At 41.1% G+C, this 18,604-nt stretch overlaps 1 protein-coding gene across 1 annotated transcript in view; it reads right to left on the minus strand.

Annotated features, from left to right (window-relative positions):
- STXBP6 (syntaxin binding protein 6) overlaps positions 1 to 18,604 on the minus strand; it is a 248,967-nt gene that overhangs the window by 157,411 nt on the left and 72,952 nt on the right. Inside the window, exon 2 of the mRNA XM_047737498.1 lies at positions 11,046 to 11,234. Coding sequence (XP_047593454.1) covers positions 11,046 to 11,199 — 154 coding nt within the window. The 5' untranslated portion in view covers positions 11,200 to 11,234. The remainder of the gene's footprint in view (positions 1 to 11,045; positions 11,235 to 18,604) is intronic.

Raw genomic sequence — 18,604 nt, forward strand, 5'->3', positions numbered from 1 at the left:
GATGATTTTTCCTACTGTTGTTCGTTCTTTCTGTCAGTGACACTTTCTATGTTACTGATGACACATGTACATATACTGGGAGAAATATACTTAAACAGTCATGGGTCCCCAAACACAGTTGATTCCTACTTACCTGCAAGATGGAAAGGATTCTGACCAGAGAAACACACTTACATAACTGCTGCTTGCTTGTCTTAGCTGGAAAGCAGAGAAGACCATTCTCAACTCTATTGCTTCCTTTTACAAAATGAGAACTCAGGTCTCAAGGCATCAAGGCTTGCCATCTCTGACCCACCTGCCAGGCGTGCTCCCCACCCAACCCTGTTAGACTTCTGAGAGCAGCATAATTTGTGAAACTGAATACAGACATCAAAATGCAGTTGGGCATAGGGTCTATAACCTAAGCCACGTGGGATCCACATGTGGTGGATGAAAAACAATTTGAGTTAAAAGTGTATGTGTGTGGGGAGGGCAGTATGAATATTCTCAGAGAGAGTTTCAATAAAACCGGAGTTTCCATTTTTCCCCTGAAAGCCCTTTTTAAGGAAATATAGAACTGAAATCGATTCCTATGGGGAAAGAGTATTCAGGAAAAGTTTTGATATATTCAATGCTATTAAATGGTCATTTATTCCTCCATAATATGAATTTCTTCAGGAGAAACAGTCAGGTACTTCACAAATTGAGATAACAGCTTCCCCACCGTATGTTACAACGGAAGCATTTATAAATTGCTCATTTTGGATGATTGTAAAAGCCTGAATAAATCAGGGAAATCCGTGCTTTTCTGCCTAGTAACTGGGCTGATAGGCAGAATAATAACTGCTAAGTAACCTGATGAATTCCAAGAGGAAACAAGATCACTTGGCAGCATCTTAGCATGAACAAAAGCAAGAAAAAAACAAAAAGGGCCACACCAGCTCCTGTTGGTAGAACGCAGAACGAATGTGTGAGCTCACAGCCTAGAGCTCCGCCCCAGAAAGTGTGTCCATGGTGCAGTCTCAGAAGAGTGGAATATTGCCTGATTCCCTCCCTGTCCCCTGCCAGGCACTTCAACCATTCCACCGGGGACAGAGAGGCATCTACAACCCGGTTCTGACCCTCCAGGGGCTGGCAGTCTGGGGACATAAACAGAAAGCAAACTGACAAACATCCAGCAGGGCTAAGTACTATTACAAATACGACATGGGAGGCCAGGGAGAGATGTACTCAAGCTCAGAGCATGGTAACCAACTGGTCATTTATTCTTCACGGTACTGGACAACCTGGAAAACTCACTGTCCCTGGGGTTATTTATAGTTTCTTGTGGAAAATTCTGCATATGATGCAGCATGACTGTAACTGGGATGGATTCTGGGAGATGAATATCATTCATATTTGTTCTCTCTTTAAAGAAAGGGTAACAGGAAAGACTTGGGCAAATAAGAACCTGATCTGGGCTGAAAAGCTGGGTCCACAGGCGTTTGTACCAGCCTCTCCCACTTCTGCTGTTTGCTTAAAGTGCACTTGACTGACCCCAGAGAATGTTTTGATTTATTTTGTTTCCATTTTTTCTTTTGATCCCATGAAGATAGGTGTAGGAAAATAACATCTCCCATTTCAGGGACAGGAACTCCACCAACCAAGCCAGTTCTAACTCCCCACGAAATTGGATAAAGAGGCCTTAACACAACAACTTCAGCCTTCAGTGTACCCAGTAAGGCACAAACACCCATGAAATCAGACAGGAAGTCTTCAGGCTTTCAGAACTACAAGTGTGATGTGCATCCCCCCCACCACACCCACTCCATTTCTAGTTTGACGGGGGCTGGTGCAGAATCATTTTGGAACATTGAGAATTAAGAGGAGCTTGGTTTAGAAATTGGGAGCCAGAATGACCGTGAGCTCCCTGGCAGGGATGGGACAAAGAGGGGAGGGGAAGCAAGCTTCAAAGGGAAGGGGGAAAAAAAAAGTATGGAAGGGGAAGCGGGAAACTGCCAAGACAAACCTGGGCTTTCCTGTGGTTCTGTCTTCTGTGTGTCACAGAAACCTCTCATAGACGTATATTAATGTGTTTTCTAAAAAAACTGCAGATGAATTACTTTTGTATGGCAGGAACCAGTGGGTGTCCCATTTAGTGACAAGATAATATTTATGTTGCTCATAAAGCTGGAGACCTCTTATGTATCAGGCCTTACTTACACACAGACAGAGTTCAGTTCATCTTTAAGAAGTCCTTGGGGGATACAGATATTATTTCCATTTTACAGATGAGAGAAAACTGAGTCTCAAAGAGTTACTATAGTCAGGATTTCCCCCTAAGTCAGTCTTACCCTGAAGTCTGTGTTCTGTACAGCTGGGCTAGAAGAAAGCAGGGAGCAGCAGTGACCGCCAGCATCCTTGAGCGCCTCCGACTACACGACTGACAAACGGAATCCGCCAAGAGCACCAACTCCTACACATGGCAACTTAGACGACCACCACCACCGAAGAGTGCGGGTGCATGGATTTAGACCCTGACCTCCTGGTCGGCAGCTGCTGCCAGGTACAAAGCAGCTTGCTGGCCATGTTCCAGGAGGAGAGCTGCCTCAGTCTGCGATCGCCCTACCCGATGCTTGCTCTTACCTTTGCCATCAAGTCAAAGTTAATCAAAGCGAACATAAGTGAATCCGCTGTGAGATGGCTGCTCTTAACAGTGGACTGTGTGGTAGAAGAGCACACAGATGGAGTTTCCTTTTTAAATGAAATGTTTTGGCACCAGCCTCTGTCAAGAGTTTTCCCTTGTTTCCATCTGGCTTTAGTACTGGAGCGCATACATGAGAGAATGGAAAAAGAAAACTCCGTTGGCGTGCTAAACCACTAGAAAAGCTCAAGTGGTTGACAGCATATCCTCTAAACCTTCAGAGATTAAAACGCTCTGCTCAAGGAATGCTGCCACATTGTTTTTAAGGAAGGGGAGAGTTTTGTTTCTCAGACCGAGCCCTGTCCTAGAAAACAAATGAAAAAGCTGCACATTTGGGATGAAGATGGGCCCAGCCGTGCGTCCCGCCCTGTCCTGCCCTGTTGCTCTCCAGCAGCAGGGCCCCTTGCACCATCATGCACTCACCCACTTGAAGCCTTGGCTGGTTTGTCTGCAGAAGCCACATCACAAGACCGTTGTGAGGATTACATGAGATAATACCTGTTAAGGGCTTAGTTATCCATTTTTGGAATGTCCTATTCACAAGGCTTTAGGAGACATAAATATTATTACCACCGGTTTTCACAGGAAGAGCTCTAGAACCACCAAAGAGGCTCTAAAAAAAAATGTTCAGACATCCACTTTTTTTCTGTTACATAACTGAACAAAACAAGTTCACATGGCAGTGTTCCTGTCAGGAGCCTCTCCGAATTTTCTCTAAGAGTCAAACACATCCATTATCATTCTGATATGCTTTCTTAACAGTCCAGTCATTGGTGCACAGGATGGTCACCATCCAGCCGAAACCAGCCAAGGCGTAAACGTGTAGGAAGTCAGAGTATTACCAAGACATGATTCTCTCTCAAGTTGTGTAAGGAGGGACAGAAAAGAGATTTAGTTTGGGAAATTCTTGCTCATAAAATTCTTCTGTGGGAGGGGAGCACAGTGGTTAAGGGGATACAGACCTACAATCAAACTACCTGTGTTCAAATCCCTGTTTGGTAACTCATAAGCTGATGATCTTGAGCAAGATAATTAATGTAGTCCTGTATGTTCAGTTTCCTCTTCTACAAAGTGAAGACAGTACTGTTATCTACCCCATAATACTGCTGTAAGGACTAAATGAGTTAATATATATACAGCAGAAGGAACCATGCCTGATATAGGAACTCAATAAATACCATTACTACTACTAGTATTATTACTATCACTAATTTGAAGGTGGGCTCGGTGCCAACCTAACTGTATTGCGCAATGAATCCAGTGATAGGGGCGTGGCAGGAGCTACACTGAAGGTCATTTATGAATGACACCTGGTGACAGGATCTACTGGGCCAGAAGACACTTCAGAAAACACTCTCTCTTCTTTTACCTCCATCTAACCAAGGATTATTGTTGTTACAAATGTTTTCATCAAATGTGTCTATCCACATACACAAAAGAGCCAAATTCTCCATCTAAGTGTAACAGGATACTGCATTTTTATAAAATAAGAGAGGATCTAGAAAGAATTATCATCAAGGCAGTAGAAATAACTTTTTATTGCATCGTCTTCTAGAGTGGCTTAAAGTTTTAAGGCTGGATTTATATGCCAATCTCTCTAATAAAGAGAGAAAAGGCTTACTCTGATGCATATTACAAATGTAGGAGAGTCTATTAGTCAATAACCTCAGAAATGGTAAGATACAGTGTAAGTCAAAACTGTTCAATGTCTTATCAGTTTTGAAGGGTTAGGGAGGAATCTACTTGTTAAAACACGGCCCTCTCTATACCACACCCCCTTCATGACTTAAGTCAGAAGAAATGAGGCACTGTGGCAGTGCGAGCACGGCCAGTCGGGTAATAAGGACTGGCTGGATTTCCCAGTTTGTCATTCCCAAAATGGCGACTCTGGGATGTCATGACCTTTGATGAGCACTGGCCCCTTCACCTGTGAAATGAAAAACATACCACCTCACAGATGGGAATGTTGCAAGGATTAACTGGAATTATAACAAATAATATAAAGAAAGGATTTTTATTTTTTTCTACATAATTTCCTGAAAGATTCATAGTTCCAGTAATATGGACTACTTCTATAAATAAAGAAAAATAAATACATATCGTTATTATAGTTGTTTTATGTTTCTTCTTTCCCTGTGAATACATTTGTATACCTCTGAGTTTGGTGTGGATTTTTTCATCTTCCTGGATAAGAACTTTTGGAAAGTTAATTCACTGTTCCTAAATAAACCATTCCTATCAACATCAAATTTCATTTGTCTTGTATTCTTCTCTTCTCTTGCTCTTCTAATATTTAGAGACCTTGCAAAAAGGTCCAGTCAGAATTAGAAAGTGGATAAAAAAGAATTTCTTTCTAGGAGCCCCTGGGTGATTCAGCTGGGTAAACATCAGACTCTTGATTTCAGCTCAGGTCATGATCTCAGGGTTGCGAGATCGAGCCCTGTGTCAGGCTCTGCACTTAGTGTGGAGTCTGCTTGAGATTCTCTCTCTCTCTCCCCCCCACCCACCACTCACTCTTTCTAAAATAAACAAACAAACAAATAAATAAATAAATATTAAAAAAAAAAAAGAAAACTTCTTTCTATGCCAGATCGCTATTAACTTTGCTTACCCCGATTCCAATAACAGCCTACAAGGAATGCTCTCAACCCCTCATAAATGCTTTAAGTGTCCATTTCCTATTACTTAACAGCCTGAACTTCTCCCCCCATGACATGTGTGGAATAAGAATAAGATCTGGCATAAAACTTCCAAGAAGTTCAGAATCCTCAAACTCAGAACCCAAAGAAACCGTTGAACTTGTCAGCTGAATAAAGTGAAGCCCAGAAAAATTCAGAGCTTGGACCATGGCCAGTCAACACAAAAGAGACCAACAAGTATTTTTTGAATAGAATGTCGTACTGAGAATGTATCGTGATGTCAGGTGGACCAAGAAGACACCCCAGAGTGTTAACTCCCCAACATAGTGAAGCTTTTCAACCTCAGCTTCAGAATCTTCAGCATAATAACTTTTCAAACACAGTAAGTTTTACCACTCCCCCTGGGGCTGCAGTAGTAGCACACCTAGATCTGGATTTTGGAAAGTTCTCAGGGTGATTCTGAGGAATACCTAGGATTGGCAGCCACGGAGATAAAGAGCAGTACTGCCAGGTTCTAGGCTCCCATCCCACATCATTACCTTCAGCGGGGATTCATTTATATAAATTATTTCATCAAAGACCATTCAGAACCTTTTTTTAAATAAAAAAATTTTGCTCTCTAACCATCTAAAATCATTTTCCAAAAGATTAAGATTTTGTTTCAACAAAACATGTAAAAGAAGGTATTAATCACAAAAATTAAAATTTCTTAATGCTTCTTTTTATGGGGACAACGAAGAAAAGCCAAGGAGAGATTTTCATCCTCTCATGAATGTGAAGGCTAGCATCAGACACTTCATATACTGAATTAAAACAGGATCAGGAAAATACGTAGTATAAAATTATGGAATGTTCAGTAGATAACTGGCCTCTAATAATAAACTGATTTTTAACTTCTGAGCACATTTCCAGTTTAGTTTTATAGAGCCAAATATCACGGAGGGAGCAGCCACCTGTAGAAATTATTGTAGGTGGGGCTCACTTTATACTTTGAGTTAACAGTCCTAAGTTTCAAAGTCTAAAGTATATAATCAGATAAGTAGTAAGCTACAAATTTAAATAGCATCTTCTGTTTAAGCACAGTGGATAGTGTATCTGTACTTGGCAATGTGCCAGGTGCCATAAGGCCCTTAGGAGGCACTGACATTTAGATCCAATCGATGCATACACAGGTTTACATGATACCTACCTGCTTCTGTCTGAGGGCTCAAAAAGGCCACCTGGGAGAACTTCTCATTTGTATAAAGGTGAGGGTTAGCTTCTATCTTTCTCACAGAGCAGATGAAAGATAAGGTCAATAAACTCTTACAATCATCCAACTAGTGACTCTGCAAGAGGTTTTCTTTTCTTTTTTTAATCGATTTTGTGGATATATTTGCATATAATAAAATGTACCCATTTTTAGTGTGCAGTTTGAGAAACTGTGAAAAACGTATCCACCCAAGTAACCACCACCACAAGCAACATCTAGAATACTTCCACCACTGCAAAAAACTCCCTCTTCCTCCTTAGAGTCAGTCCCCTACCCCAAGCCTATCAACCACCAATGGGCTTTCTGTCACTACTGCTTAAGTTCTGTCCATTCTAGAATTTCATTTAAATAGGATCATACAGCATGCATTCTTCTCTTTCTGTTTTTTTTCATACAACATAAGGTTTTTGGGTAATCCACATTGCTGCGTACACTGACAATTCACTCCTTAGGGAACATTCCACAGCAGAGATAGAATATAATTTGTTTATTCAGTCACATGTCGATGGACATTTGAATTCCTTTTACTGACTATTATAAATAAGACTGTTATCAACCTCTGTGGACATGTCATTATGTGGACATGATTGTTGGTTTTTTTTTTTTAAGATTTTTTTTTAAACATTTTATTTGAGAGAAGAGAGAGACAGTGAGAGAGAGCATGAGCAAGGAGAAGGTCAGAGGGAGAAGCAGACTCCCCGTGGAGCCGGGAGCCCGATGCAGGACTCGATCCCGGGACTCCAGGATCATGACCTGAGCTGAAGGCAGTCGCTTAACCAACTGAGCCACCCAGGTGCCCTTTTTTAAGATTTTTTTAAATTTATTTGACGGAGAGAGATCACAGGTTGGCGGAGAGGCAGGCAGAGAGAGAGGAGGAAGCAGGCTCCATGCTGAGCAGAGAGCCCGATGCGAGGCTCGATCCCAGGACCCTGAGATCATGACCTGAGCCGAAGGCAGAGGCTTGACCCACTGAGCCACCCAGGCACCCCTGTGGACATGTTTTTTAATCTCTCTTGGGTAAATGCCTAGGAATAGAGTCTCTGAGTCAAAAGTGCATGTTTGAATTTACAAAGAACTGCCAAATGGTTGACCAAAGCGGTTATAGCATTTTTACACTCCCACCAGCAAAGGGTAAGAACGCAAATTGCTCCACGTGCTTGCTAACACTTGGTATTGTCAGTCTTTCTAATGTTAGCCACTGCCTAAAAGAAAAGCAGAAACCAGGCTTTAAGAATGCAAATCAACCGAAGCACATCAGTACATAAGCATCTGCACACTATTCAAGATGCCATCTGGGAAGTCCAGTGAGAAACACTAAAATTCTGTCCCGTGAATGAACTGGAGAGATTATTTCTCTCCTAACACAATCACAGCTAAATAACCCAAGAAAGATCATCTTATTTCCCCTGCTCTATCATCATTCTGGATTCCTCCAGAGGATATGCAATTCTCTCCAAAAATAATAACTCTTGGGATCACAGGCCTCAACCTTACAGATTTTAAATTCTGCCAGACACTGCGGGGGTGGGGGGTGGGTAGAGTTCACACATACAAAAATCAGTAAGACATGGGATATAGAAAACACCCATGCTTATATGCATATGTTGGCAAGCTTTGAAAGCTGCAATAGTCTTCCCTTAAAAAAATGTAACTCTTTCTGTTGTTTGAAAAGTGGTTAAATACTATTTGCAGACGTTGCCCTAATTTGAGCACATTCTGCCCGTTCAGAATGGAGAGCTGGTTTTCATCAGGCAAACTGCAAGAGCGGAAGAGCCTGACCTCCCAGAAAGCTTGGTGGTTCACACTAATAGCAGGAAGGATGCTCCCATTCCAGGGCTCTGCTTCCACTTTGCACCCACCTATGTGAGTGGATCTACAAAGAAGTCGTCCTTAGACCGAGAAGTTAGAAAAGGAGCAACTCAAAATCCAGCATAGTCTTTTAATGAGGCTGCCCTTCCCTCTGCCGGGAATGTTTGTGGCACATACACCATCTCTTTTCAGAACCAGGGAGACTCTACTTTTCTTGCAGCTCTGGCTTCTTCGAGCTGGGCCAAATTCTCCTCACATATGCATTCCCATTACTGCATTTTTTTTTCCTTTTTAGCCTTTTTGCAGTTAATAATCATATTTATTTTAGTGACTAGTTGATTAATGCCTGCTGCTCCGTTCCCCTCAAACAAAGTCAGCTTCGTGGATTTTTCTCCTAACCGTATATACGCCCATGCCTAGAGCACTCGGCACATAAAAAGTACTTAATAAATATCTGAGTAATTAATTACTTGTTGATTAAAACATCACCTCATCAGAGATGTGAGCGATACACCTCTAAGCTTCACGTAAGTGAGAAGATAAAGAAGACTGTTCCCTTCTCAATGAGAAGAAAAATCAAACTGCAAAAAACTTGGGAGTCAAAGTTGGCCTGGTCTTCTCCTGACGCAGCTTCCATTAAACCATCTGCTTAAACGTGAGCTCTACTTTACCAACTATCATCTCCCAATTCAGATCCATGAAAAGGAGAAAGGCTATCAGAATAAACTGTTTTCCTCTGTCAGAATTGAATTCTGAAAAAGCAAGTCTCATAGCTTCAAATTTAAATGTAAAGTCTGGGTAATCAGCAAGGGAAATGCCGTTACTGGAGGAGTCCAAGTCAGGATCTCCCGTGGCAGGGGGATATAGTTCTGCTGTTTCTTGAGACAAGCAGGCAGAGTCTCCGTTTCCCTCTTGCAGACTTCATAATCAGAAATAGGCTGACAGCAGCATATGCCTCACATGCAAACAGACCGCCGGCTTTTCCAGTTAGAGAGGTACATACCAGGCAACACTCTAGGGACTCTTAGATCATCCATCTTTTCTTCAACTACCCATCTTCAAGAAATCTCCATGAAACACAGACCAAATAGAAATTAAAAAAAATTACAATCACTATGGGTCCCTACTCAGCTCATGTTCGGCTCAGCCCAAACATACACATGAATTTACTGTAATGCATCTATTCATTATCAGTGCAAGCAAAACTCTAGAATTGAAATTTAAGACTACGAAGATGTTTTGAAGACCTGAATCTCATTAACAAAATACTAGGAAGGTAATCAGGAAAGGCTACTTCTTTCTTTCACTTAGTCGGTAGATATTAACCGAGGGCCTATTATATGCCAAGCACTGCCCAGCATGCTAAGGAAATGCAAACGCCGTCCAATTATAACCCAATTTTACTAATCTAATCCTTATTTGGAATTCAGAAAGGAAGACCAATATTGCAAGGTCAATTCTCTCACACTCATTTAAATGAAAGCTTTATCCTAACCACTGAAGAAACATTCTTACCAAAAGGTTATGTTATCATTTTATTATAAACTGAGATACAGGGGCACCTGGGTGACTCAGTTGGTTAAGCGTATGCCTTCGGCTCAGGTCATGATCCCAGCACCCTGGGATCAAACCCCCTGTCAGGCCCCCTGCTTCTCCCCCTCTTTCTGCTGCTCCCCCTGCTTGTGCTCTCTCCCTCTGTCAAATAAAGAAATAAATCTTAAAAAGGAGATAAACTAAAATACAGTCTTATCATTATCTCTATATAGTCTTCTTTTTTTTTTTTTAATGTTTACATATTCTTTCTGGAACAAACCTATCTACACACTGAATTCTGATAAAGATCAGATGCTTTTTTTTTTTTTAATTTAAAAATGGGTGAAAAAAATTAAGTTTTATTCCCAAGCCACAACTGAAGGAAGGAAAGATGAATTAAGGTAAGCTTAATTCTTCCATTGGCCAGTTACAAGACATAATATTCGATTTGTTACAAATGCCCCAGGTAAGTATTCAGATTAGTATCACCACAACTCCATGGAAAACTTCTCCAAATTTTATCTCAAAAACTTGGTATGAACCCACAGTAAATCCCACACATCTATAATCACAAGCAGAAAGAGAAAAAATAATCCAACAAAATTCTAAGCTTAATAGAACAGATGCCTCTTCCTGACAAGGAACAGCTGTCAGGCAAAGCAATGATTTGGGAGCTGAGTCTACTTTCTCACATTCCATAAGGTGTCGATATTTATCTTGAGACAAACTATTACTGAGTACTGGCAACTGTTAAGAAAAAGAAAGCCAATGAAACTCAGGCTGCTAGTAATGACAATTACCCAAATACAAAGAATTATTCTAAGACAAGAAATCCTAGAGGAGAACCCACTTTCTGTCAATGTCTTCCTGAAGGAAAGTCTGGACGAACAAATGTGTCTGTCAAACCCTTAGCAATGAACTGGAAAATACATTTAAAATTGAACTTCATTAACCTTTCCCATACAAAGCAACCTCAAAATAGAGGTGCCACTAGTAAATAAGGACCAGGGAAGAAAACAGAGAAACCGGAAACAGGAGTTGGGAGAGCAGATGTATACAAAAGCTGGGTATATGACCCTCTTGGACACCTGAGAATTAAATGTTTTAAAATGAAGCTGTTTTAATAATATCAATGTCTGGCTTTCATTACCTGACAGGCAGATATATGTTAAATATTCTCCTTGACCCCCGGTTGCCAAGAAAGGAATCTTCTTCTTTGTCCTCCTCTTGACTTGGACAGCTCCCAGCATTCTTTCATCAAGAGGTGCAAAAATTTCCTTGCTGATGGCAGACTTGGCACTCATTGTAGAACAACTGAAGAGGGCACACAGTGAGTTTTCTAAAGAAGAAAAAAGAAAAGACAAGTTGAATTGACAATATGGTGAGGATCCTATCAGAGTAAGCGGCAAGTTGATTTTCAGGTGAAGTAATTTCCAATTTGTTGTTTAAACTCATTCCCTTGCTTGAAATGCACTGCAGAATCTTGAAAAGTAAGGTCTTCCCATTTGTGCTGTGAAAAATATAAAAAAAGAAAGGAATGCTGATGTACTCACTGAAAATGCCAAATACTACAGAGATAAACAGCTCAAAATGTTTTACCTAGCACGTTCGTCAATCTCTATCCCATTTGTACCTAACTGTAACTGGCGAGCAGTACCCACACTCTGCCCCATTCCTATGCCTCCTATGCCGTAAGAAACATGGTTTCACATTTCCAGTTGAGAAGTCTTTCCACTACCCAACAATCCTTAAAGTCACGAAGTTCTTTACACTCCTTCAAAATCTCTGTTAACTCTAATGTAAATCCATTTCCCTAATTCTATTCACAGTGGAAATAATTATATCATCTTCTACATAATAACCCTACATGCAACAGAAGACCATTAATTTAATCACCCGTTAGCTGCTCTGGATCATGCTAAATAATTAATCCTTATTTATTAGCCTTTTTTTAGTGGGTCCTATTTTCCAATGCTCCTCCGCATATAGCTGCCATGCTCCGGACCATTGACAAATTCTCCACATTTTTCTTCAGCCAGAGTGGACACAGAATTCTAAAAAAAAATATCTGACTAAGGCTAAGTATTTTGGAAATGTTTCCCAGCAGTTCCCACATGTCATGCTCTTGTGGATAACTGGCAATGTGTGCCCAATAATTAAGAAGATAAAGCAGTATGTTTCTGACTCACAATGAGTCCCTCCTCTCCCCACTACCAAACTCACATACATCCAGTCCCCATGTTATATTTAGTTTTTCAGAAGTTATACTTTCCTAATGGTCTTAATTCTGCTTCTTCGTGTCTATTATATTCAAGATCAGTCTGAATTTTAACCTTCTCATTCAAAAACCTCAGCAGCGACTCAAGTAAACGTTTTCTGTCCCATCATCCTGGTCACAGTCTGTGCCTTAATCGGTAACCAACATTTGTTTAACTAACAAATCAGAACTAGAGGGGCAGACAGGTGCTTGGGTTGGCCATGCAGATCATACCGAATATTCAGAAAGCCCGCAAATGGATCAGTAGCACAGCGCTACATGGTAACAGCAGCTCAAAGAGTTGGGCAGCCTGCTGCAAAATTGAGCCACTGGCAAACACCTACTACGTGCCATTTCTAGGCTCAGTATTAGAGATACAAGAATTATTTAGGACACAGTCCCTGTTCTCCAGGAGTTGACTGCTGACTACATCTAAGTTTTTTTTTTTTTTTTAAGATTTTATTTATTTATTTGACAGACAGAGATCACAAGTAGGTAGAGAGGCAGGCAGAGAGAGAGGAGGAAGCAGGATCCCCACGGAGCAGAGAGCCCAATGTGGGGCTCGATCCCAGGACCCCGGGATCACAACTTGAGCTGGAGGCAGAGGCTTAAGCCACTACATCAATGGTTTTGCTTTAGTGGGGAAAACCAGAAGATCATCCCTCCTAATGCAAGATTCACAAATGATCCCAACATAACTATCCATTAGGAACTTTGTCGTAGGAAAGATATATATTTAAAAAGAGCATTCCTCTGGCTAAAAATAAATAAATAAGTAAATAAAAATAAAAAAATTTCTCCTAGTTTCAATTCTGTAACAGACAGGTTTTCTTATTGGCACCAAGAATAAAGAATACAAAGTGCTGCTTTTTATTATATCTGCCAATATCTCCACCGCATATTATAGAGGTCTACAGCCAGATGTATTTGTGCTCTGATCGTGACATTTTATCAAAACTACCAGGTTCTTCATACTGGCTGAGAACATTATGACAACACTGTAGGGGGCCCGGCTTTCAGTGTGCTCACCACTAACTGATACCCTGTGATTTTCCAGATGTTAGCAAACAGAACTCTCCCCACTATGATTTATCCGGTGACTTTCCTAGGCAGGGTGAGGGTGTTATAATTTATAGGGACATTTTTAAAAGGAGAGCAAAGCAAGGCCTCTCTCACACTTCTCACCCTTTGGGGACATGTGAGAAAGAAAGCCAGCGGGAGCACAGCAGTTTCCAACACTCTATAAGCAATGCAGACAACACGTCATATCCCCAAACTCACTAGGCATTCTCTGACCAATGCCTTTCTAACTGTGGTATGGCTTTTGCTTTCCTATCCTAGATTCACATTTTTCTAAAATTGTGGTTAAAGAAAAAGCTGTCATTTGATTGCGATTGTGTCAAATTTGCCAGGGGGAAAAAAAGAAGGAGCACGCATGTTTTACCAAACTCTTAGAAAATTCTCTTCTTCTTTTGAGAAACTGCTAAGAAATGGAAATGACCTTTTACTATTTTTTGTTTTTAAGATTTACTTATTTATTTTAGAGAGAGAGTGCACACACGTTCACATGTGTGAGTGCACTGGGAGAGAGGCAGTGAGAGAAGGAGAGAGAATCTCAGGTAAATTCTGCAGGAAGCGTGGAGCCTGACAGGGGGCTCAATCTCAGGACCCTGAGACCACAACCTGAGCCAAAACCAAAAGTTGGATGCTTAACCGACTGTGACACCCAGGTGCGCCCCCCCCCCCCATATACTGATATTTAATAGCCAAGCACAAAAGTAACAAACAAAGCACGACGAAAAAACAGGAAAAATAAAACCAGTAACTTCACTGAGCACAGGTTTTGGAATCAAAACAAACCCGGATTCAAATTCCAGCTCCAATACTGAAGAGCTACATGAGACTGGGTAAAATCTCTTAAAATTCCAGATCCTTGGTTTACTAACTGCAACTTGGAGAGATCTTCACCTACCTCATGGAACTATTGAAAGAATTAAATGGAATAGTGTATGCAAATCTCTTATTCTAGTGCATGAATCATAATAAACTCTTAAAAATGGAAAATTTTAATTAATTCTACTATAGTATGAAAAATAAAAGACCCTCTGAGCTTGCAGAAACTGAGTAAATGTAGCCATCCATACCAGCAGGGATTTGTAAAAGAGAAACTCAACTTTACCAAAGCTTCTTCCTCATTCATGGTATGAAACTCTCTAAATATGGATACATGGTCTATTTTATGAAAGGCTCAGTATTGTTTTCAGGATGAGGAATTTATAGACTTCACCCTCAGGAAACTCACTAGTAGGAGATTACTAAATGCATTCTATGGGAAATTGTCAAAAGTTTTTGTCCAGGACAATAATATTAGCAGCCCTATGCGACTGCACACGTGTGTATGTTTTTAACACCACCCTGGGAACGGGACTGTACAGTGGAATTTGTGTTTTTTTTTTATTTTTATTTATTTTTTAAATTTCTTTTCACTATTCCAGAATTCATTGTTTATACAACACACCCAGTGCTCCATTCACAATACCCACCACCAGGCTCACCCAACCTCCCAGGAATTTGTTTGTGTGTGTGTGTGTGTGTGTGTTTTAAGATTTTATTTATTCATTTGACAGAGATCACAAGTAGGCAGAGAGGCAGGAAGAGAGAGAGGAAGGGAAGCAGGCTCCCTGCTGAGCAGAGAGCCCTATGCAAGGCTTGATCCCAGGACCCTGAGATTATGACCTGAGCCGAAGGCAGACTCTTTAACCTACTGAGCCACCCAGGCGCCCAAAATTTGTGTTTTAAACAATTCTCTAACTGATTCTCATGCAGCCACCCTGACACCTAATTTGAAGCCAACCACCTAATGAGGAGCTAGGGGATAGAAAGGAATGTATTCTTGGGAAAGAATACAGGAAGAGATGTACAGGATTTTCTCTCTTGATTCAAGCAAGTGGCTTTATCAGAACCTACCTCTTGGTAAATCAATGTCCAGCCCAAGGCTGGGAACCCCACTATAAGGAGACACGATGAATACAGCATCAGTGGTATGCCACTGACCAAAGGTACTCTAATCTACATCGTGCTGAAGGTAGCAGGATGTGCCACCCCAATATAGGCCACCCCAAAATAATGCCACTTCAGTATTTTGATAATTTTGAACTGAAGGCATCTGGAAAAAGTGAATGTGAGCAGAAACTTTGTCTGAACTCCTCTCATCTACCTGAAGACAGATCCTCTAAAAGGAACTCAGTAAATTCCCTACCCAAGAGTTTCATCAACCAGAGAAGATGGTCGCTTGTCACAGGAGAGGAGACTAGAAGAGGACACCACACCCAGGACAGATTTTCTCACAGACTATCACATTCCCCATTGGTTCTTCTAAGGGTGCCCTCAATCTTTCCTAAAAATCATTTACTCTAGTCCCCTAAGAGTCCTACATCCCTGTTCCCCTTTCCCTATTGGGATGGTCTTTAACCCTGAATTCCAAGGATTTTCAGAGAGTTACTCGTTCTTTCCTGGTATCCATGAGGATATGTGCTCTCCCAGGTATCCATGAGGCATATGTGCTAATAAACTTTTGTTTTTCTCTTATTATTGTCTTTTATTATAGGGGTCTCAGCTAAGAACTCAGAAGGGTAGAAAGAATATTAGTTTTCCTTCCCCACAACCCCATGGAAGTTTTTTCTCTTCCTGGTCTATAGCTTCTATAGGCTATAATTACAAAGCTTTTCCATCCAAGAAACCAACCTACAATATGATTTGCAAGTCAAAGCATCTGGCTGCCTTAAGTGGTAATTGTAGAAACTAATCTCAGTTAGTTTAATATTTCCCAGGGCGTTTCTATCTATCTATCTTCTTGCTGTAAGCCACCTAATCCATATCCACTTTTGTTAGTATGTGGCTACTGTTGTGGGGGCCCTCCACCCCCACAAGTAACCAGGAAATGGGATTAACTTTCAAAGAAGGAACTTTAAAATCCTATGATCTCAGAATTCAGCAGATGAAGTATATAAGTAAAGGGTACAGATGGAAGATGTTCTTTTCTTCCAGGAGAGGAATGGGCACTTGTCCTCTGTGGTCAGGAGATAAGGATGGGTGCGAGGGACTCCAGCAAGTAAAAACTGCAGATGCCCTTAATCATAGTTGCCCTTTGCAGCTATCATGCAGGCTGGGGGTATAGCCCACAGGCTTCAAATATTTCTCACCTGAGTTGCAAGAGCCCCTTTGGTGAAATACAGTCATCTGTTTAGCTTAATATGATCAAGGCAAACTGACTGCTCTAAGCTCAGGAATGTCCCTGTCTGGGTGCCATGTGTAGCATGCAATCTTCTGATCACATTTTTGGTGCTGGCTGTGCCGATATAGAAGTATTCTGCACTGGACAGCAGTTGTGTTCCCAATGCCAACGAGTAACCAGAATCCCTGGTTTTAGACATCACCTTCTTTAACCAGTGAATATGACTTGACTCTAAGGTGGATGAACTCAAAGCAAGCTGATAGCAAGTTTCAGGATTCTCCAATGAAAGCGATGCCTGCCTAGGAGACTTTGGGAGAGAATCAGCTGGTTTTCTCTAGTACATAGGAACTCTGGTGAGGTGACTTCCAATAACTTAGAACCTGGGGCGCCTAGGTGGCTCAGTGGGTTAAGCCTCCGCCTTCGGCTCAGGTCATGATCTCAGGGTCCTGGGATCGAGCCTGCATCAGGCTCTCTGCTCGGCGGGGAACCTGCTTCCTCCCTCTCTCTCTGCCTGGCTCTCTGCTTACTTGTGGTCTCTCTCTCTGTCAAATAAATAAATAAAATATTAAAAAAAAGAAAGAAAAAAAAGAAATGCGAGAACTAATGTTCTCCTCCTCACCGCCACTTCATGTTTGAAATGCTACACACACAACTTCAACCTGATGACAGTAATCATGCATCCAGCTCCCTCTGCTTTCCTGGCTTTGAATTCATTTACCTAGCTGCCAATGGAGCATTTCCACTGAGAGTTAACCTAGACTCTGCATTTTCCTTCAAACCCTCCAATCACAATCTCCCACTCCCCGCCATAATAAGTAACCGAACACCAAGTCCCGTGGATTTGATGTAATCTTTCTGGACTCCCCCAGTTCCCTCTCATTCTCACATCCTCTGGTTAGGAGTCTCATCATCACTAGCCAGAATGATCCTGATGCCTCCTAAAAGAGCCCCAGCACTGCTCCCATCTTGCTCACAAATGTCCCTCAACACTGCCTAGTATAAGATTCTAAAGGAAAAATATGATTCACACTTAACTGTATTTGTTTCTTCTCTATGCTTTGGGTCTTGACAGAAAAACACAATTACCTCAATAAGAAATGGGTCAACGTTTTAAGTACTGAAACCAAAGTGGAGAAATGTTAAATTGCTTTCTGTAAACTCCACAGTATACGAACACTAAGTGTTACAAGTCAGATGTTATTATGCAATCATTAAACCTAAAAATGATCTAAAAATGTTCATTTTGTTCCCAAATCCAAAAACTTCACCTGGTAGTTAGAAAACACACAATGTGTTATGCAGTGAAAATCTATTTTTTTACGGTTTCATATATTAAAGCCAATGAGATAACTGGAGGTCAAGTTAGCTCCTTTATAAAAGTTTACTCAGGTAAGAGTTACTGATTCTAAATATGCAAAATTTCTACTTAGACAATGTCACTCCTTGATAAGATAGTTCAAGATGGAAATTTTGCTCTTTCGCTTGTAAACATGCAGAAAATTTAAACAAGTTGGACAAAATTTCAGTCCATCAGGCAATTTTTCCATGTAGTTCAATTACTACTCTAAACTAAAATTTGTATTAGTGGAATCTAAAGATGGAGTCTGATATACCACTAAAAGAGTTAACTTTAACTGGTATAAGGTGGTATCTCAATGTGGTTTTAATTTGAATCTCCCCTGCAATTGCACTACTGGGTATTTACCCCAAAATACATATGTAGTGAAAAGAAGGGCCATCTGTACCCCAACGTTTATAGCAGCAATGGCCACGGTCGCCAAACTGTGGAAAGAACCAAGATGCCCTTCAACGGACGAGTGGATAAGGAAGATGTGGTCCATATGCACTATGGAGTATTATGCCTCCATCAAAAAGGATGAATACCCGACTTTAGTAGCAACATGGACGGGACTGGAAGAGATTGTGCTGAGTGAAATAAGTCAAGCAGAGAGAGTCAATTATCATATGGTTTCACTTAATTGTGGAGCATAACAAATAACATGGAGGACATGGGGAGATGGAGAGGAGAAGGGAGTTGAGGGAAACTGGAAGGGGAGGTGAACCATGAGAGACTATGGACTCTGGAAAACAACCTGAGGGTTTTGAAGGGGTGGGGGGGTGGGATGTTGGGGGAACCAGGTGGTGGGTATTAGGGAGGGCACGTATTGCATGGAGCACTGGGTGTGGTGCAAAAACAATGAATACTGTTACACTGAAA

This window comes from Lutra lutra, chromosome 7 (assembly GCF_902655055.1).
Source record: "Lutra lutra chromosome 7, mLutLut1.2, whole genome shotgun sequence".
Lineage (NCBI taxonomy): Eukaryota > Metazoa > Chordata > Mammalia > Carnivora > Mustelidae > Lutra > Lutra lutra.